A 22,170-nucleotide genomic window follows, 5' to 3' on the forward strand; every position below is an offset into this window, starting at 1 on the left:
CTTTCTATACTATAGCAGCTGATTGTAATCATTGGCTTTAATAAGTAGTGAGCTAAACCATTAGTCTGTGGTTAAAAATCATCATTTTTATTGTGAAATGTGTAAATATTGTTCTTTGGTTCCACGCTAAATATCTTCAGTACAGTGCTCAGTATCTGCTCCTTAAGTTTAGCAGATGTCTTCTAACCACCCAGAGAGCCCCCATTCATCCACCCATTAAAGCAGGAAACTAACCATAATAATGACATTTAGCTGTAACCGTACCTTAAGTTTATAACTTTGAACATGTGCAAAAATACCAGTTTTGTATTACAAAGTATTGTGGACATATTTTCACACAGCCACAAGAAGACTGTATTGAAAATGTCCTTTCTTGTTTTTGTTCAGTGTGACTAACCTTGGTGGAAGTGTCTGCTGGGTGGATGAGCAGGAGCCTCCATGAGGGAAATGAGACTTCCGTCAAACTCAAAGTACAAACGAACATCAGTACAGTAAGTTACAAACAAATTGTGTGTTTTGCATATGTTGAGCTTCTGCACCATGAGAAAATAGAAACTTTGAAGATGTAAACCTGACCTGCACTGGTAGGTGCCCAAATAGCATTTTTGTTCCAGCTTAAACCATGCAAACATGCTACATTTATATCAAACAACAAACCAAACAAAAAAAGTAGAAAATAAACAAAAACAAATAACATTCTGCAAAATCTGACCTGGAGTACTATTCAGACTTAAACTAACAAATATTCAAATGAACAAAAAAGTCAAATTAACAGATATTCAAAACTCATTAAGCTACATGGCTAATTACCGTCTTCAGTTTGCAGTTCTCTAAAAGATTGCTTTTACCCCAGTGAAGGTCTTGGCCATTCGAAAAAGAAAGATATGCTGAAATGTATAACCTCTCCATGTTTACCTGGTTGACTTGGTTTTCCTACAAATCAGTTAGTTACCTCCTCACTGCTTATAAGAAGATGACTTATTGTGCACTTCAGTCTTCCTAAAGAGGTGGAGATTAGAATTAATTCAGTTTTTCACAAAACCCCTGAGTTTACTGAACTGGAGACATTGTTTTGCTGGACCGACTGCTCACGACCTTCTGGAAGAGCTCGTCTGAAATATAATGAGAGAAAGTCATTACCAAAATGCCCTTAATTTCTACTTAGAAATGTCATGTATCAAATATAGATATAAAAAACAAGCAATTAATAAGTGCAGATTTTTAAACAATATTTTATTAATAATGCATGCATCCCACTATAGTCTTAGGACTTTAAAATGAGTTTTTACCGTTTTTCATGACTTGTGGGCCAGCCTATGAAAAAAATAGAACACCAGTTTTTTTATGGATATAAAATAGATTTTAATAATTCAAGTTCACACCTCTGACAATATACTACATTCTCAAAATATTATAATTATTATAAGTAAAATTTACTACTAATAAAACTCACTCTGACAGCAGAGGTACGCCTTGTTGAGGAGCCGACTGCTTGGTCACTCACAGTTTTAGGAGCTAAAGAAAAAAAACACAGGTTGTAAGTAACTGCTGAAATAGGCATTACCTTTTAAGATTTTTAGAGAGGAAGTAAGCTGTAAGAAAGGTGTGAGCTTACGCAGCGGCTTTATGATTGAACCAACAGCATGCACAACTCCATTAGTTGCCATCATGTCACCATCAACAACTGGCACCCTATTGACGTACATAGTGGAGTTCCGCTAGAAAGAGAAAACATGTTACTTGAGTGCATGACCTAAAATAAATAAATATTTTAAAATCCCTTTTATTATAGTAAATATAGTAACATATCAGGCCTGCTCTCGAGAGAGCATGTACAATGATGAACCGATGTGGTGGCAGTGATAACTACAATGTACAGATAACTACAGAATTACACACAACAACCAACTGATTCATTTTACCATTTAAACATTCAAACTTTTACATACACATTAAATCTTCTTTTCATGAAAGCATGCATATGCATATTTTGTTTTAATGTAATTAATATGGGGTGTAGTATAATTATGTTTACAGAAGTATGAAAAAGGACATTTTGGTTCTGTAATGATAGCTGTGAGAACATGTAGTGTGATTAACTGTGGGTTCTCACCATGCCTAGCTCCAGTTTATCTCCTGAGAGGGGCTTCACTCTAGTATGAGATGTCACTGCACCACTAATGAGAAACTCATCGCCTATGTGGTACTTCAGAAGTTTGATCAGTTCCTTGGGGTCTCCTGGATAAAGCATGGCAAGGGCAGGCATTACAACACGTATTACTAAACAAATCTATAGTAGAGCATATCAAATACGTCACAATGTTTACAATACAATATATTTTTTAAATGCAACGCTGAAGGTTGAGGGAAGAATCATACTTGTAAGTTTGTTGAGGTCAGCTGGGGGCATGGTACGGAATGCATCGTTGGTAGGAGCAAAAACGGTGTAGGTCCCTTTTTTGTTCAACAGCTCAGTCAAGCCTGCTTTCTGAATGTTGTCAACTAATGTGCTGTTAGGAAGAAAAACGGTTAAAACATTAAGACTCGTGTCAGACTCCGGTACTTTCAGGCAAAGGCATTTGCAGACTACAGTGTTCCGCCTCATTAAACACACCTGATTCAATGTATGAGCTAATAAGCAAAGCTTTCAGGAACTGAATTCAGAGCATTAGACGAGAGAAAACATGCCTGCATATTAAAGAGTCAGCTACATTGACAGGCCAGTCTCCACCTATTTCATCCCATTTGTGTGGAACTCTTAGCTTCATGTTGGAGCTTGTTAGTGAAGACTATGAAAGTGTTAAGAGGACTCACACTTATGGCTTTGAATGTGGGTGGGAAGGAGAACAGCTGCATATTCTCTTTCAGCCTTACTAAGCTGGTAAAACCATTACACCCTTTTCAGGGAATTTTCCCCCTGTGGGTATTCATGGAGTTTTTAGGCTTCAAAGACAGTTGCTGAATGCAAATTATCAACTCAAAATCTGGCAGCACCTATGAGGTGATGGAGTTCATTTCTAGCGTCATACCTTTAGTATTTAAATGGACACCGTATCTCAGGCCACATTCATGTGTTGGCTGTAAGGATATTCATTAGCAATAGATTATCAGCTCTTCACCTGAAACGACTATCTGCCTTCAGAACATCCATGATGGTGCCCATGGGAGGAGCTAGGACCTTATCCACGATGAACATGGTGGCATAACGGCCGTTTTTGTCGTGGGCAGCGATGCAAGCGTTCTCTATGCAAAGGTTCTGCAAAACACATGGCAGCGGTAAGTTCAGGGTGGTTTGCTATTGCCATCAGGGATGCTGATTCAGAACTGAGTGTTTCTTGGAAGATGGACTGTGAGCAAGTGGGCTGTGGAAAACGTTAGGGTGATCCAAAGGAGAGGTTTCCGGTGGTCTGTGAATTTCATTACGCAGTAGAAATGTGAGAGTTCAAAAGCATTAGATACATCACCACTATCATGAACATGAGTGGAAATTAAAGACAGATAACCAGTACAATAATTATAGGCAGTCTGGGCTGCTTCTCCTCTCATCCTGACCTAGAGCGATAGAGGAAAATTCCCTTACGTACTGTAGACCTGTCATAAAACATAAAAAATGATCAAAAACTACATGTGTCTAAAAATAAGCCAATGCCACAGCCTTTTTTCTAATGCATTCAATGTCTCAATCATTTTTCATTGTGAAATATAGTACTGAGAGGACAAATGTAGGTGGGGACAGTTGTATATAGTTATTCAAGTCTTTCACTTGCTTTTAACTCTTAAAACTACATTTTAACTATAAAATATAAGAAATATCTTAAATACAGACGTCTCTTTTGACCTTTGACCAGTATTGATTGGACTTATCTCTTCCATATAATCCATATACTTTCTCTCTAGGTCAGTAGTAAGAAGATAACTTACGTTTCTGAACACAAACACTCTGAGTTTATTTCCCCCAAGGGTTTCCAGCTCCTGTCCATGGTACAGACTCTTTGAGGAGAACTTGTTCTTCAAAATGTGGTTCCTCATCACTTTTCTTAACTCAGGAGTCATAGTCAAACTGCCTGTGTAGAAGTTTCATAATGAGCAAAATTTATCCCTTTTGTGATTATTATCAATATATTTGAGAAAGGAAAGCAAAGAAAACTCTGTTTCCAACCTTTGAAAGCATCATTTAGTGGTGCTAGCAACGTCATTGCATTTGAACCAGTAAGTTGAGGACCTAGACCAGCATCTAGGAAAAGCTTTGTAGCTGTGGAAACCTGAGGAGCTCCCTCAGCAAGTTCCTTAAGGGTCTTAACTATAAGAAAAAATAAAACATTTTACTTAATACAACATAACTGAGAGCATGAGAATGAAAATGCATCCTTGAAGTGGTGAGTCACCTGAGTCAGGGATGAGAAGTTCATTAATGTAATGGACAACACCATTGGTGCCAAGCTTGTCCTTTTCTGTAACAATGGTTTTGCCATTGAGGGTAATCTCTTGTCCATCACAGCCCACTTCCAGTACTGTGCCCTGGAGAGTTTCCAGAGGTGTTCCTGACACAATAGACTCCGAGCAGTGCAAGTTCTTGAGAATGTGGTAATTCAGCAAATCTGTGGACAGATGTGATGAGGCCACAACCAGATTAGCAAAGAGCACTTTAGCACTGCTTTTTAAAATGGAGATTTTAAAAAGGTTTCCAAATGTTGTGTTAAGTGTTGTACTAAATTACTTTTATTTTTCCCCTTTTATTAATGAGCATTTTTAAATGATATTCAGAGTTACCTTTAAGAGCTACAGGGTCTCCCAAGATTCTGTCTAACATTTCTTGGGGAATCTTCTTAAAGGCCTCATTGGTTGGAGCAAAGATTGTGTAGGAACCCTCGCTCTCCAACATACCAGTAAGACCAGCAGCTGCAATAGCAGTCTAAAAACGAAAGACAAGGAGAAAGAAAGACAATAAACACAAACAAACAAGGAAAATGAATAAATATGGCATATGTTTTATGAATGTTTCGTACTGCAGACTTTTATTCATAAGTTGATGAACTTAATGTTACTTATTTGAACTTATTGCTAGCTCAGTTATTTGTGAAATGAATCTTGCCCTACCTGTAGTGATTCCAACTCTTCATCAGTATCAAGGAAAGAGTTAACATTATTAGTGATAGCTGTGATCACTCTGTCAACAACGTGCACGATTCCATTAGTGGCATGCTGGTCTGTCTTCACTAGTCTTGCACAGTTCACTGTCACAATCTGCAAAAAAGTTTCACAACAAGTGTTAAATGAATATCAGTGATATTACTGATCATTTGCTGAGATTTTTTTTTACTGAGAATTCACTTTTCAAAAGCATTGACACATAAATACCAAAGGAAAAATAGTTTAAGGCTTAATAGCTTGACACAGACAGACCCGGCAGTACAGTGTGAAACATCTCAGGTTAAACAGAGCTAAAATAAACAGCATAGCTCCAGAGAAGCCACTATAAACATGTCTGCTTCTGCTTTCTGTTGTTAGTCATAGCTGTGGGTTGATGTCCAAAACCAGAAATCACTTACTCCATTGGAATAATGTTGGATATGAACATCAAAGTCCTGGTACATGGAGGGGAATGAGGAACCATGCTTGAGGTCTTCTGACGTCAAGCGTTTATTGACCATGTGGTAGTGCAATACATTGAGGAGCTCAATGTTGACGTTGCTCACCAAGGCGTCCAGAATTTCCTAAATGAATGATAGAACAGCATTTTATCATGTTCTTCTAAATTACAGGAACCATTTTAATGGACAATGATAACTGAAACAGAAATATAAAATGTATATAATGTATAAAATCTGAATGGAACTGAATGTGTGTTTATAGTACGGACCATTCATAAACAATATAAAGTGTTTTAGGTGTGTGTAGTGTGTAGTGCTTACAGTTGGAAGGGCAGCCCAGGCTTCATTGCTGGGGGAAAAAAATGTGAAACTGCCAGGACCCTCGATCTCCTTCTGCAGGCTAGCTCTCTCAGAGTACATCTTAGTAGTAGTGGCTCCAACCACACCAAGGGTGTTGTAGATGTTCACTAAAGGAAGAGCTAAAGGAGACCAAGAAACAATGTCATAAGAGTATGGCAAGCAACCTCGAGCAAAACATTGTTGAACGTGTTACTCATACCTGCAGGACAGCCCTTCTCTCCAATCACCTTTTCATAACCTGGACAGCACTCGTAGGTGACCACTCTGCAAAGCAAAACAAATTGGCAAACAACTTTTAATTTGGGACTATGTAAATAGTCATATATTAAGTACAATTGTGACTTTTGGATTCTGCAATGAGATCATTAAGCACATCAACACAACCAAGCATTTAGTTGTAAATGCTCATCAACTGACTGAACAAATGGATACATTTTCACTCTAAGTGCACTGATAAATTTCACCTTTATATAAATTTTATATCCTGATGAATCATACTTTTCTCACAGACTGGAGTGCATCACATGCTGGCTAGTTAATGAATAATTTCAATATCCTTTATAACAAATTGATCAATGCAATGTAGCCCTAGTATTCAATTCCACGTACAGAATGCTGTTTAAACAGGTGAACAAAAAAATAATTAATTAATAACTCTTCTAAGGTTTCTGCTGTGTTTTTTAGACATGCTCAGAAGGAACATCTTTTATTAATAAAGGAAGGGTTCTTTGAACATAGGCCTATCAAAATTGTAACAATCACCTGATACCCACAAACACATATGATTTAGATATGCCTATTTGAAGCCACAGTGCCAGACCAGCTGCAACTCAAGACAAAGCATATCACTCCATTTTGTTTCCTTCTAGATACATGCATTTCCATAATAAATCTGCTCTGGGCTTGAGTTGGCCTTGGAAGGTCATAAAATCTCATTTCCTTAAAAAGAATCCAGAGACACATCACTGGCCAGAGGAAACTCCAGAGAAGGTACTTAGGGACCTATACTGAAATAACAACTCTGGCCAGTACAAACAAAAGAGACATTCTTAGTAAAGGCCAAGCAAAGGTGCAGGCACAGGGCTACTGGATATTGTTATGGACCATTTGGGTTTGCTTATTTTTACAGAAAAATATGATAATAACCCTGCAAAACAGTACATTTATAAGCTTGATAAATATAATTGCATGCCAGTGAAATGAGAAAATAGAAGAATGGCTCTTTGTCATGACATTTCATATGATTAGATCCTTCTATTATGAGCAGCACATCACAGATATGATAAAGACAAGCTATGGATGTGTACACTGTATGAATAAAATCTGAAATATGATGTGATGTCAAAACATAAAGAACATTTTATGATGCTGTAGCATGTACACTGGATGGACCTGCACCACGAATTGAACTTACTGAATTTATTCAGCAGTTTGATTTCTAGAGTCTCATCGCAGAAACTGTCCTGCTGTTCATTAGAAAAGTCTAGTAGTAAAGGATCACAATGTAAAATCATGTGTAAGACTTACATGGTCCAATTTATTGATATTTGTGTGTGATTTCTCAGCTTGGAGTGGCTATTCCAAAAACTAAATGCATTTGGAAGTCTCCACAGCTAAAACAAACCTAAAATCTATTATTTCAATCATAATATTTATGTGAATAATTCTCTTTTAGTGTGTATATTGTTAGACATGTTTTCATTTTTTTTCTTTATTGAATATTTTTTTATTTTCATTCCAATTCTTACATAATGTGACATTTTCAAATAAGAACACCAATATTGATGTAAGCAATCCCCAGTATAGAAAGTGAAAAGAGCCAAGTCAAACAAAGAGGATAATCCTGATATTCAGGAATGGGTTACACTTGTAAAACACAGAGAACTGAAAAGCAGACTGAACTGATTATCAAAACAGATGGTAACTCAACTCTTATTTGTTCTCCGCCAGCATAAACAAAGATGGTAGCCATGGATTTCTGACAAAATAAACAGCAAGGTAACATAATTCAAGCACTGTGTACGTTGAATTTCCAAGTGGTGTGGCAAACTGTCCACCAGAAGTGCACAATTGCAAAAGGTTCCAGAGATGTAGGGGGATGTTGAAATCTTTACTGTATTCAGCACATTGTGTCTAGTTCTTAATAAAAAGTATCAGTTCCTATAATGAAATTGTTGTGAAGACCAGTAGCACAATTCCCATGGCAACATTTTGCAGTGATTCAATAGTTCCTTAAACAAGACTAAATAAAGGACTGTGTTTACTCAGTGTTTGGTTTAAAAGCCTAATGATTAATATTAAGGACTCCCCTAGGAAAGAAAGTATTCAAAGGCTCCAAAGATTTATGCTACCAGGACATATACACAGAGATGCAGTAGATCTGCATCTACAGTGCACAACAATAGCCCTGATGCAGAATAATAGCAATGGTTTTTATTAAGAACAAAGTCCAAAGCCAAAGTCTGGATCAGCAAAGGGTATAAGGAGGCTCCTATGCAGAGAAACCTTATGGTCTCTCCTCAAGTGACCTGGAAACACCCGCCCATACAAAGGCCATGATTGTTCCTGCAAAATGACCACAACCCCCAAAACCTCTAAACCCCAAAAGGGGTTTCTGTAAATCAAGTTGCATTCAAGCTGATAGCCTAAATTCCTGTTTTCACAAGCCAGGTTGTGTCCTTTCACAGCCAGTCTCTACAGACTTCACACAGTCGTGAGACTAGAGGTGGAAAACTCCTCAGTTACTCGTGAATGATTTGTGTGTGTTTGGGGGATATTAGACCCTCGACATAACTTGCTAAAGCAGTCATTTCCTAAGAACATCCAAGCGCCCACAGCAAGTCTCACTTCCTCTCTTGCTTTCATGAGATTTGCTATGAAAGAAACACTGTTCAGATCGGAGAAGATGAATAAAACAAGTCTTGCTCTGCTATCAAATGGTCCTTAACTCCTCATTACAAGAAGTAGACTTGCACTTCAAGAAAGCAAGTCCGTTATAAAACTGCTGTAACACTCTGGACATGTGGTTCCCCTTCTGCCCTGATATACATGTCCATGGAATGTTCAGGCCAGTAACCAATAACACCTTTTCCCCTGTGGGGACATTAAAATGGACGTCAATCAAAGAGAGCTTCTGTAGGGGCACTCTTAGCCTGTCTCTAGGCCTGCGGTGCAGTGTAGACACAGAGGAGCAATCAGATTTGTCAACGATTTAACCCCACTAGGACTGAAAGTCACTATTAGGACACATATGGAAGTCATTACAAGCATAGGTTAAGCTCAGCTTGCCATCAGAAATTCAGTCTATTCCATTAAACTGGTGGCTTTAGAAATAAAAATAAAAACGTTTAAATGAGAATTTAAAATCACTTATATAAGAGTCCAGTGACTGAACAAGTTGGCTAACACTTAAAAAATGAATAAACCTATGCCTACCTCTCACATCCATCACAGATACTGAAGCTGCATAATCAATATTCATTCAACACCTTATCTAGGACGGTTTACATTTACATTTTACTGAATTTTCACAAAAGTGCACCGCATTATGTGTCTAATGGGTTAGTCAAACAAAGTCAGAAGTATGCAAAGCAATTTTTTCACCCACTTTAAGTGTGTGTCAGTCATAGGAGACCTCATGCGACTCCCAAAAGTACTGCAGTGTTAATTAGGCAGGCTTAAAATGATGCTAGCTCAGCCTGAGCTAATTATCAAGCTAATTATCAATTATCATGTGTTAAATCAAGTATGATAAGGTGGCTTAAAAACATTAAAGATGTAGTGCAGATATCTCCAAGGAATATGATTGAGCATCGCCCGAATCTTCCAACAGCGGCCAACGAAATATTACACTGAAGCAAAGACTTATTTACATTTACTTATGGGTCCCTAAAGAAGTCTCAGTCCTCCAGGAACACATAATGCTGGGATTTAAGAATAAGATAGGAACTTTCTCCTCCTGAGGCTATGGCTTTCAAACAGCTCATCTGCTAACTATTTTCACTATTGTTCTGTGGGTGGTAACTAACTGATGTGGGAAATGAGCATTGCATGTGGTGGCCTGTTTCAAACTGCAGCAGGGAATTTCAATAAGATGTGCCGTATTTTGAGATGAAGAGGCATTTTTAAAATAGTTTTTAAAAAGTGTACAAAGGGTCTGCAATTACAGTGCCTGTGTAACAAATTTCACAAGTAAAACGTGAAATTTGTTTGCATCTGTATTTGTTTGCAACCGTTCATGAATTATTAGCAGTCACTTTGCAAATAATGTAAGTAAGCGGGGGCTTCTTTCAAGCGTGTGGCGTTAGTCTATTTAACACTTTTACAGTATATTTGCGCTGTTGTGATCCAGGGTCTATAGCTAAGCACTGATGTGCACGGTGGTCCTGCATGACCAAGGAATGTGTCTCCCATCGTGTAATGATAACTCACTTTAATGACCTTTCCTCCTCAGTAGTTGACCAAACTGCTGATTATGACTGAAGTAAAAAAAAAACCTAAAAGAAAACAGACCTACTGGGACAGACCCCTTTTGTTTTTTTTTCCCCCAAGGTGAGTAATTTTATGTTAAGGCCTCTTCAGCCACTAAGCTACATGGGGCAGATTTTCATAAAAAATAATGCACCTTCTAAACTTCATGTCTTGCAGTTGCTGCCTTTAAGTTTTACCAAAAATATTTTTTCAAGTACAGTAAAATATGTGGCAGAAAGACTTTTTAGATGGCAAAGCCAAAAGAAATTCCAAGTAGAAAAACAGGAGACCTTTTTTTCTTGAACACTACATTTTTCTGAACTACGAAATTCCACACTTATTCCAGTCAATGACATAATATCTCCTATATGAAACACACGTCTGTAGACAACCAGTAAATTGAACAGGCTGACAACTGGTGGGTTCTAATAGAGCGTGTCCTAAGGAGAACTCAAAGCCAGACTTTAGCTGTGATTGCTTAACCCACTCATTATGAAAAAAGACAAACACTACAGAACTTTTCATAATTGATCCAGTTAAAACACCTAACAGTGCCGATTTGAAACTTTCTTACTTTTTTCTACTGTTTTGTTCAGTATAAGCAATCATATGTTACCAAAATATTTCATCTATTGATCTGTTAAATGATAAAACAACTTATTTTGGCCATATGGTTTGATCAATTTAACAAAAAACAAACAAAAAAAAAACTTGTACTCAGACAAGAACCTATGGACCAAAGTAAGTTTTTAACTTCAGCTGTGGACAGCAAGGGGTTAAGAATGCAATCCAAGTTCGTCTTTAACAGTGTAAAATGATGTAGGTCTCTCCAAACGGATTACTGACTTCGCACAAAGTGATGTTTGTGTTGACTCACGTTGGTTTGCCGCAGATTTTGCGGTGGTACCACTGCTTGCAGTTAGTGAAGTACTTCTTATCTGTTCCCTGGATCCTCTGCATAGCACAAACGTTGGGGCTGTAATCGACAAAGCGTTAAAAGTGGTCAGTACACTGGGTTTGCTTTGAACCTGTTCACACCAGCATAAAATGGGAAGTAAAACGTTTAGCAGTGTCCCCGCAGAACCAGACACACGAGCCTCTGAATGACCTCAACATCTGGACAACGTCTGGTAAATCTAAAACTTTGATTCCGCGAGCACAAAATCCCTGCCAGTCCAGTCTGTAACCGCGACGAACAAAGACTTAGGCTGCCGTTATCTGTGCAACAGAGACCCAGAAATAACACAACATAACGACATTTCCAGCTTAACACCGTCCACAGCGTCTTACCCATGTTGTCTTCCTCTTATCCTGCTGTGCTGAAGGACTGACTGATAAGGGGACTTTGCCGCAATCACTGTGGCGATCAGAGTGACCGCCAACGCCTGTAGAGTCAGAGGCTTCATCTCTCCGCTTCTCTTAGCGCTCCTCCACTGCTCCGGGAGCTCGCGCTGCTGGAGCGGCGATAAATACCGCCAAAACCCCTGCGAGGTGGGCGGAGCCTGGATCAACGGTCATTTGAGACGTTATGAGGGTTTCCCGTTTATTTCAGTTTTTTTTAAAGAAGGATTTATTATTGATATATGTATTTTTGTAAAACATACAGAATGAAAACGTGTCTTCTACTGTGCACAGAATAAAAAAGCACTGTATCTTTGCGGTCTGCCGAAAACCCACCGGAAAAGACGTATGTGATGTGAAATTCAAACTTCTGGCTGCAGTTTCTCTTTGGCACCAAATCGTTTACTGACAGCGTCTGACCCTAAAATCTGACATCTTTCCTAATATAAAAATAATGTAATATTTACTGTAGGATTTACTGTATGACTAATAAATATAAAAAGTAATGAGCGTTTTTGGGAGATCTGTCATAAGTAGCATGTGCACCTAGGGAACTGTTAGCTTGATGCTAAAACAGGAGATATTAGCTAATAGCAGATATTAGCAATGTCGTTCTGGTAGTATTTTGGTATTACTAAGAACTACTTATAAGGTGAGGGTTTCTGGGTCGATGACTGTAATATTGTGATATTTTAAACATTATTGAAATTACTGCAACATATAATGGGTGACTGAAGGTTTTTGTCCTAGTTGAGCTGGCATTAGATGCATGACATACTCTTAGATTACTTAGTGGAATAATTGTTTATAGGCGTTATTATTAATTATAAGTTGAATTACTTATGCAAAATTGTGAAACTCTGCTTCATGTGGTGCTCTCAAGAACTCCTCTACTGTCTTATGAAATCATAGTAACACATGATTTATGTTTATGATTACAGATTGTAGATAATCTTTTTTTTTTTGTCTTTTATTTATTTATTTATTTTGCTGCTGTATAGTTATATGTTGAAGTAAGCATCTATATCTACTGCTTTACTGATAATTCTTATAGTTATGTTTCTGTGCCTGCGCAGGTACTGGATTGCAGTGGATAACCTGATTATTGAGCTAAAATCCAGAGGTCTTTATTGAATTTCTTGAAATCCGATAATGGATGCAATCCAACATGACAAACTGTAGAATAGCATTAACATGATCATATATATAATCGGGTAAGTGCTGCAATCAGAGAATGGTCTTATAATTAGTGTACGTGTAAAAGCACACTTTTTTATGAGCACTAATGTATTGCTAATGCAATGCAGTATTCTGCAGTGATTGTGTTATTATTTACATTTATTGCAAGATGTGATAAAGAACAGCATGCATAGTTAGTATGGGACTATTTTTCTGTTCTATTGTGTTCTCATTTGAATGCCAGCTATCCAGCTAATACATTAAGTTCAATTTAAGTATAAATGAGTTAAAAATTAATGAGTTAAATGATTTTTTATTATGAAAAAGTGACACTGAACTAGTGTTTTGAAGCAGACTAGGTTGTTTTCTATGATGAAAGACAGGATGAATGTTTTATTTAGTTGCTGTACCTCACTTAGCTGAAGAATCCAGTGTCAATCTGCTGAAAAACAAGTTTGTTATTTCTGTCCAGTATTGACAAGCAATTTAGGCTTTGAATAATGAAAAGGAGAGAATGATGTAAAATCCTAGTCTTGGCACATCTGTTACTATTACTGGAAGTTTAACTTTACAAAAATGGCTTTATAGAAGTTGTGAAGTTCTGGCAAGTCTGAGTGGGAATAAAGGCCTGCTGTGGAATGCTTTTAAAATGATCTGTGCAGTGGGCAAATAAGACAAGAATGTAACCTCTTGCTGCAGGTCTTGATGCCTCTAATGAGAAAATAGCAGTGAAGAGGCTCAAATGACGTGGGTGACAGGGTCACGCGTCAACTGTGGACACCTATGGTGAAAAACAAGGAGAGGTAAATTGCAATAAGAGGTTTGACTCATTTCATTCGGTCTTGCCTGCCTCAACAGAGCGCAGTAAAATATTAGGTTTCCAGGTGCAATGAGATGTATAGATATGTATAGTTTCACATATTGTATAGTAAAACAATTGCAAACTGCCACTGATTTTTAAAAACTCTTCATAGTGTAAACTTCTATCCACAGTGCCCTAGTCACAGTCCTTCTGTTTTGAAGAGAGGAAGCAAATGTTGGATTACGCATTAAAACAATGACGGGTGTTACCATAGCTCAGCTGTTAATTCTCAGCAGAGAAAGTTGCCCATGATATCTGGTAAATGCTGTCATATGGTAACGTCATAGCTGCCACAGATGTGTTACTTCTCTATTACGTGCAAGCCCTGTAAAGAGGAAACAGTTGCCTTTGAGTAAATCAGGCGAGTACAGTCTACAGAAAACTGTCAGAAGTCAGTCTGTTGTACTTTACACTGGCTTCATTCGTTGTAAGGCAAATAAAAAAGTAGTGTTCTCTGATTAACCTCGGAAAAAAATTTTCTTATTGAGACCTGTCATTGTCTTAGAATACCAGAATCCCTTTAGGCCTCTTTCTGTGAAAATACAGAACACCCACACCCTCACTTTCTCTTACAATAAAATAGTTATCTAGTATCAGGTTTTGTGCAGATATGTGCATACATTTAGACACAGGTATTTGAGAAACATTCGGCCCCATTTTCAAAGCACAGAATGTCTTTTATTATTCTTTTTTATGTTACCAGCTGAGATCTTAGATTACTTGAGCAGATCCATAACTTCTGTAACCTCCGTCTTCTTCACAGCAGTAGCATAAAGGGCTCTTTGTGAGTTGAAAGTGGAAGCTCAGCTTTTAAATTCCAATCAAATTATGTGCCCAAATTCACCATTTACAATTACAGTCTGCAATCAATGAATAAAAAAGAGATCTTCTCAGTATCACTGCGTGATTGGATCATTAAACAACCATTCATTGCTATAGTAATCTATGCATTAAGTTTAGCTTTAGGGTTTTGTAGACATGATTCATGGTTCACATTGGTGTAAATATAAACAGATGATTTTTTCTTCATAGTCTAACACAGGGGTTTTCAAATTCAACCACTAAACAGGTCATATAAAAAAATCTAAACAAATCTGTGGTCTGTGTAGAATGTCTATGTTTTTATTTAAATTTAAGTTAACATTTTGCTATGACTCAAACTGGCCACAGTTTATTCAAAGTATGCCAAAACTGCAACAGCAAAATATACAAAATTTTAGTAGACCATGAAATATTACTCAAAAATTAATATCTACATATATAGGCTACATTATCTACAGATAACTATTAAACTGCTAATTGTCCCCAGGAGGTAGACTTTTTAAACCTGCCTATATGCTTGAACTAGACACCTGGCATCTTTTTGTGGTGTAACCACTTTCCCATAGATTGTTGTTGTTAGGGAAGGGGGATCAGAGTGCACATTATGTAGTAGTGCATGCTGGGGATTGTAGTGCATCACATTGTGAAATTGTGAAAAGATATAAATAATTTTGCAGGCCGGATAGGACTGCACCACAGGGCTGACATGGGCCTTGTTTTTGACATATGAGATCTACCACTTCATGGCTGAGCTGTTGTTGCTGCAGGATGCTTACATTTCACAGTAATAGCACTTACAGTTGACCAGGGCAGATCTAGCATGGCAGAATAGATTATATAGGTTATGCCATGTAAACAAAAAAGAACATTGTAAGTGAAATTAAATTTCGCTTTTCATTTCAATTCCTTTAATGTACTGTAATTTTTTTGAATGATACCTTACTGGGTGCAAAAGTCATCAGTCCAATCACATTGTCATCTCATTACCCAAATAACACTGAGATTAAAATTTATTTAGTCTTCAAAATATTGTAATTCTGTTTGGATTATGGTTCCAGTCAGCCTTTCATTGGACTGTGGCTCTAGTTTCAGACCCAGTTGGATTGCATTAATGGAGCAAGAGGAAATGGAGCAAGAATCATTCCTTGATATTTCTTTCAGACATGGCAGCATTTAAAATGCCACACAGTATACTATTAAAACCTTCAAAATCCACAGGGGGGATTGTGCAGTTTCAATACAACCCACAAATCCACTACTGTAAACCAATACACACACTAAAGAGTCTCGCTGAGAAACTAGAGCTAATAATTAAATTAATGTTGATTCAGTCAACCGCAAAGTATTTGCTTGCAGGGGAGGCACTGCCAAAGCAACCAGAAGATGGTTTGAGAAAAAAGAGGGTTTCAAATTGAACATGAACGACTGAAACCGTACAGTATTTTGGTTCTGGGAAGTTTTTGTTCCTTCAGATAAATTTCCACAGGGCCAACACGGCAGTCGGGTTAGGAGATTTGACCCATAAATCTACAACAGCAGTTGCAAAAGGCCTCTCTTGTTCCCTTCTATACCTTCATAATGGACCATTAGCCATGTGGTATTTTCTTGGGGGCTTCTTCCTCCCCCATAGTAAGTTTTAGTAGATACCTGTTTCCTAAATCTTATGTGCCTGACTATCTGATTCCTCTGACTACTCAGACCTAGAAAAGGGATTATAAGCTTATTAGAGGAACAAGATAAAGCTGGCAAGATCCCAAGATACTGCATGATGATGGACTGCTGTGATGCACATGTCTGCCACGTAAACCGCCATACCATACATAAAACATCAACTTCTTTCTGTATGCACTCCAAGCAACAAAATGAGGAATCCCAATGTACAGATGATATAACTAATACAGTCAGATGTATATATCCAATTAGATGCAGCTTTACCGCTTATTGATATCATAGGTCAGAAGGGAAAGAGAAAATATCATGATAGATCCTTAGAACAATTTTAATGCTTTTATTTTGCCCACAACTGGACCATTCTAAAGTTGTGTAAACATTCCTGTGCAATGATTTAACACATTATCTTACATTATCTCTGCTTCATGTAAGCCTGCAACCACATAAGTAAACAAAGAAAATCTTTTTTAAAGCTCAATCTTTTTTTATGCTCAATTTCAGTCTTATTGTGCCAGGCAGATGTAATTTCAGTGTTAGTAATTAATCAAGTTTCCCTTCAATATTGGATACCAATTTAGTCAAATTTGAATTAACATCCAACAGATGTACTCTTTACTGTACGAAGAAATAGAAAAACATAAAGATAAAACTGATAAATGCTCACTTTTGTATATTTAGTAAATGAGACTGAAAGTAGATTGACGGCCTGATCTATTTAGTCGTTAAGTATTTCTTATTTTTTATGCCAAGGCAGAGATGAAATATGACATTTACCCTGTGGAGATCTGTTTCTCCTATTAGTTTTTTTATGGCCAGGTCCAACAGGCATTGCCATGGGGCCCTATGCTTAATGTTTAACTCAGCTACAGCCAAGGAAGCACACATTCCTTTTCACAAAATACTCAGAGGGGAGCAGTGGTCTGACCATTTTTCCTTTGAATTTTGATACCATTCTACCTGTCAATATCTTGGAGTCCTAAACAATAATGAATATAAGTGAAATTGCTGCATTCCGCATCAAGATATTTGATATTGTTTCATATTTTTTTCAGTTTGCCATTTAAAATATTAAAACATCAAGCCTTTCTTCTGATGCATTGGTTTCAGGGTGAGTCTTACGCTCCCTCTACCACCTTCATCCTTTCTTAATGTCAGTCTTCTTTGATTTATAAGGACTTTTTAGGTATCCCTTTATTGACCTTAAGTCATCAGTCTTATGGCTTAGGAATAGCCCATGCTTTTTTGAATAAGCTGCAGCATCCAGTATCACTTGGAGGCTTTTCCATATCATACCACATGGGTTGAAGAGTGGGTTACCTTAAGGGGAAACAATCAAGTGTGTTTTTCCAAACTCCTTAGAGGCAGAGAAGTTCTCCCTACTGTCTGGCACTATTTCCTGCATTTATGTTTATGTTAACTGGAGGACAATTTAAGTTACCAAGGTGCATCATTCACACTAGACAAAATAAACCATATCCAGTTGAGTTCATGGCAGCAGACAATAGGAGCAGCAAAGGTTAAACCATGTTCACTAACCAGACAAAGGTGGCTAGATCTAGAGGTTCTGCAAAGATGAAACAGGTGGCCTTGTGTATAAGAGTACATTCATGTGGTCATCCCATAAGTCTGGCGGAGTCCCTCAAATAAACAATGGGAGAGCATCCTTCCTGCCCAGTCCATGAATCTTCTGCAGAAGTTGAAGCAGTTGACATAAGATTTCGAACTCAACTGTGGTCAAGGCACTGAAGTCCTCTTAGAGGCCTTCTTTGTTATTTTTCTAGCATTTTTCTTGGAATGGATCACCCCACTTATTGTCTGTGTTTATCTGACTACTTGCATTTGGCAATTGAGAAGTATGCCTTTTAATGTCTCTTAATCCAATCAATTATGAGCTGTAATGCAACCAGTGACATATTTCTGGGTGAGTAAAAGACAAATTCCTACAATACTACAACACATGGTCCTAACCATGACATGATGTTGCTAAGAGAAGCTCACCATTTAAAGAAAGGACTCTGGAGATAGCAGATGATGAAGTGTGGATAGTAGCAGTCACTTGGCAGCGATTTTCAAATTGCTGCCGTGTGAATCCCAGGAGCTGAAGGCTGTGTCATGTCTTAATGAGATGGGCCTGAGAAACAGCGTAAATGGTACCTTGTGGCTGACATAGGATTAGCTTTCTTGTGCAGATACCTTGAGGTGATAAAGGTTAATAAGCATAAAGAAATGGGCTTGGAGGCATAATATTTTAGCATTCCACAAAGCAGTTGCTTTGCCCAGTTGAGACGGTGTCTCAGTATTTTGCCATACAGAAAAGAAGCTCCTCTAACATTTCTACTAAGAAAGAAAAAAAGACATATCTGGAATATAATTTTTAACACATTTGTATCTCTGGTATGCTCTGTCCTGCAGTGTAAGTGGACCACATCAAGGAATAGGAATAGAAAAGTAAAAAAGCCTGTGTACTCACGTACTCCCATCACATGGTGGAGGATACTGAGGTCACTTCAAGACATTCCAGTAGGTTGAGAGGCCAAAGAAAAGCCACAGAGACCTTTCTAGACTGACTGCTGGCTACAATACAACGCGCATGGTCAGAAACTGATGCAAGCAGACTTTCTCATCCAAAAGAAATTTTGTTCTCAGAGGGAAACATTTCACTTTTGCCTTGAATCCATATTCATAATTAGCTAATGCAAAAATGTCAAATGCTAGATCTCACAGCTTTCCTGAGGTACCACAGTAATTTCTTAAGGGAATGGTTCACTGACATGCAACTGCCTCAAGGCATGGAGATTAAGTTGATTATTATGTTGTGCCCAGGTTTAAGATGCTAGAAGTACTTTGTGAATCAGTTGGTTGGAGACCTAGGATAATAACATGTTCCCATAATACAAATGCCATCATGTAAACATCTTAAAACAAGTCTGAATAAAAAAGTGCTGGTGTTCAAATTCTGGTTATTAAGGATTACATTTATTTTGTGGAAAATGTGATGAGTCCTTGGAGTTAAAAATAAGCCAAACTTAAAAAAAATAGAGATTGTAACTAACACTGTAGAGCAGCTGTGTATGAGTCTAAGGTCATTATGTCCAGCTCCAGATGTCAGCAAGAGGAGAATACAACCCCTCAGCACCTGGCTGTGAAGCAGTGACCTCACTAATGCTTAGGTGGCTGAATGCAACCACAGCCCTGCATGGAGGACCTATTCAGCTCCCGCTGCCTCAGCAGGGCAGCCAACATCCTGAAGGACACATTTCACCCGGGACATCATCTGTTTGACCTGCTGCCCTCTGGTAAACGCTTTAGGTCCATCCCATCCCAGACAAACAGACTTAAAAACAGCTTTTACCCCAGAGCCGTACAGGAACTGAACACTTCCAAACCCACACACTGACAAGGACTTTCTATAGAACACTGTGCTCAGTAGAACTGACTGAACACCACTACTGCTCTTTACTGGCACTGATTTCATAGGACACTTTATACTGTTCCAGTGTTCCACTCCACCTCTGTTCTATTTTTTATTCATTTGTTCTCGAGAGTGCAATCTATCATCTGTATTCTTTCTGTGCAATAATTCTTAGATGTGCAATATTATATAACGCTATAAGCTGTCCAAGGAATGTGCAACAACTGCTACCTCACCTGTCTATTGTCTATTGACTGTTTTAGAATATATAGTTTTATAGTCCTTTTTCTTTATATTTAAGATTTTTGATACTTTTTTCCTTAACTCTGCACTTTATATATTTTAGCCTTATGTTTAGATATTTTAGCCTTATGTTTAAATTGTTTTGTATGTAGGAAATGCCGTTGGATTGCTGATCAATTTCGTTGTACACTGTGCAATGACAATAAACCCATCTTATCTTATCCTAAATCCACTGAGCAATGTTCCAACATCTAGAAGCCTTCCCAGACAAGCAGAGGCTGTTACTGCAGCAAAGATATGTTGGATGAACAGGTGTTTTCAAACTTTTAGACATGTTGTAACTGGCAGGACAGTAATAGAATCATGGCTGGTTCAGTCATTCTATATTATCAAATATTCACATAAACTTTTTATACCAAGGACATGAGTTTTACAGCTGCAGAGACAGTGTGTCCCAGTATCTGTTAAATATATAAAACAATACATCTTTAAAAATGTGCTATAATGAAAGCATTTGTACATTCTTTGTACAGTCACTGAAATCTAATTGTTATGGTGTTCATAGTGATTCACTATGCGCGCGATTGAAGTACTAAACCGAATGTACCAGTCCAATAGGTCATTTTAACACGGATCCAAAGGCATCTAGCCTGAAAAAGCAATTTCTCACATATTCCATTTGAATTTACTATTATAAGACATTCCAGCTTTTATGAAAGTGATCCCCTGAGGCCAAATTCAAACAAATATTCTGACATACTCTCCTATTCTATTACCATTTTTCCACATCCACATGGAACAGGTAATTGTTCCCTATGCTTCATTTTTGAACCAGCCTTGTCCTTCAGTTATTCCTAGAGAAGAATGTCCTGTGGTTGGTGCAGTACCAACTTCACAAGACTGCAGCCTTTTCTCTTCTAAAATCATACAAGAATACAAAAATATACAATCTGATAAAATAGAGAAAATCTTATAAAATAGGAAAGTCCGCAAACTCCACCTGTGGACCAATGGGAGTACGATGGGGGGAGCCAGATTTAGTTCAAATCCCACCCCATGGGCTTTTGTTCTGCAGTGAGAACTACTTGGTAGGATAACCTCAGCAAAATGGTGCAGTGATTAGGTTGTTTACCTCTCAGTACATGGATCATAATTAGTCCTGCGCTGGGTGAGTTTACATGGTCTGTACAGGTTTCCTCCAGGGTCAACAAATTAAATAAATCCTCTCAAGTAGCCAATCAGAATGTGGGGTTTAAGTAGCAAATCAGATTTCAGGATTCAAGTATTTAATCAGTATGCAGAAATCAGCAAACCAATCATAAGGCAGGGTTTAAGTGTGGGATTTAATATAGCCAACAAGAATGCAGGGTTAAAGTAGCCAATCAGACTGCAGGATTCAGCTACTTAATCAGAATATTGTTCACAGACCCAATCAAATGCAAGATGCAGCTTACCAATCAGAATATGGAATTAAAATAGCCAGATAGATTACAGGATTCAGTTATCCAAACAGAATGCAGGACACAAGTACCCAGTCAGAGCTGGATTGAGGTAGCTTAACAGAATGCAGGCTTTAAGTAGCCAATTAGGTTGCAGGACACAGCTAACCAGTCAGAAGGCAGCATTCAAGGGGGCGTTCAGAATTCGCTTAGCCAGTCAGAATGTGGGAATTAAAAATACAACTAGATTACATTGTTCAAGTAGCTAATCAGAATTTGGGGTTTGGCTAGCCAATCAGAATGCAGGGTTCAATTATCAAGAATCTGGAAGAGGTTGATGGAAAAATGGTCATGTTCCACTAAGGTGAATGTTAATTAATAATGGCAAGGGCTGTGCTATGACATTTTTACCATTAGACCTAAAAAGATTACCACAGCCTTTTAGAAAAAGAGATAATTGAAGCTGTTTGTTTTCGCAGGTTGTTAAAAGTATGTCAACATTAGCTGCACTTCGTCTGCTAATAAAGCCTGAGAATATTCTCATCTTGACGTCTGCTGGCCAGCAGCCCTAATCAATTCCTTGGTTCGCTTGCCCTCTGCCTTCTCACAGAGAGACAAAGGCTTTTTCTACAAAAGCATATTTTTGCTATTTGTAAAAATATATAGCCATTTAGTGAGTCATAATATTAAGATAGCTTCCCACACTTATGACTTAGCATTCCATAATTATGACAAGGCATCTCATAATTATGATTTGCTGTCTCATATTAAGAAGTTTAT

General features: G+C 37.8%; 1 protein-coding gene and 1 long non-coding RNA gene across 2 annotated transcripts; one reads left to right on the forward strand and one right to left on the reverse strand.

Moving 5' to 3' along the window:
* Positions 1-64: 64 nt before the first annotated feature.
* tgfbi (transforming growth factor, beta-induced) lies at positions 65-11,882 on the reverse strand. The gene is made up of 17 exons (XM_017689995.2): positions 11,712-11,882; positions 11,299-11,397; positions 6,151-6,215; positions 5,913-6,070; positions 5,550-5,714; positions 5,098-5,244; positions 4,771-4,912; positions 4,386-4,598; positions 4,160-4,300; positions 3,922-4,064; positions 3,120-3,256; positions 2,380-2,510; positions 2,114-2,238; positions 1,616-1,718; positions 1,454-1,515; positions 1,290-1,314; positions 65-1,112 (listed from the first exon to the last, which is right to left on the reverse strand). Exons 1-17 carry the CDS (start codon positions 11,825-11,827, stop codon positions 1,051-1,053), a joined length of 2,034 nt encoding a protein of 677 aa, XP_017545484.1. The 5' UTR covers positions 11,828-11,882; the 3' UTR covers positions 65-1,050.
* Positions 11,883-17,210: 5,328 nt separating this feature from the next.
* Positions 17,211-19,250, forward strand: LOC119263800. The gene is made up of 2 exons (XR_005130531.1): positions 17,211-17,404; positions 18,709-19,250. It is a non-coding gene; the product is annotated as an uncharacterized LOC119263800 (long non-coding RNA).
* Positions 19,251-22,170: the final 2,920 nt, after the last annotated feature.

This window comes from Pygocentrus nattereri, chromosome 8, assembly GCF_015220715.1.
Source record: "Pygocentrus nattereri isolate fPygNat1 chromosome 8, fPygNat1.pri, whole genome shotgun sequence".
NCBI lineage: Eukaryota > Metazoa > Chordata > Actinopteri > Characiformes > Serrasalmidae > Pygocentrus > Pygocentrus nattereri.

Bases quoted from the DNA above. Each gene is read 5' to 3' on its own strand.
- tgfbi (XM_017689995.2), bottom strand. From the start codon at position 11,827: ATGAAGCCTCTGACTCTACAGGCGTTGGCGGTCACTCTGATCGCCACA. The intron at 4,913-5,097 runs GTAGGGCAAGAT...TTTCGTTTTTAG, and splicing joins AAGAGTTGGAATCACTACAG to ACTGCTATTGCAGCTGCTGG. The intron at 4,301-4,385 runs GTGACTCACCAC...TTTTTCTTATAG, and splicing joins ACTTCTCATCCCTGACTCAG to TTAAGACCCTTAAGGAACTT.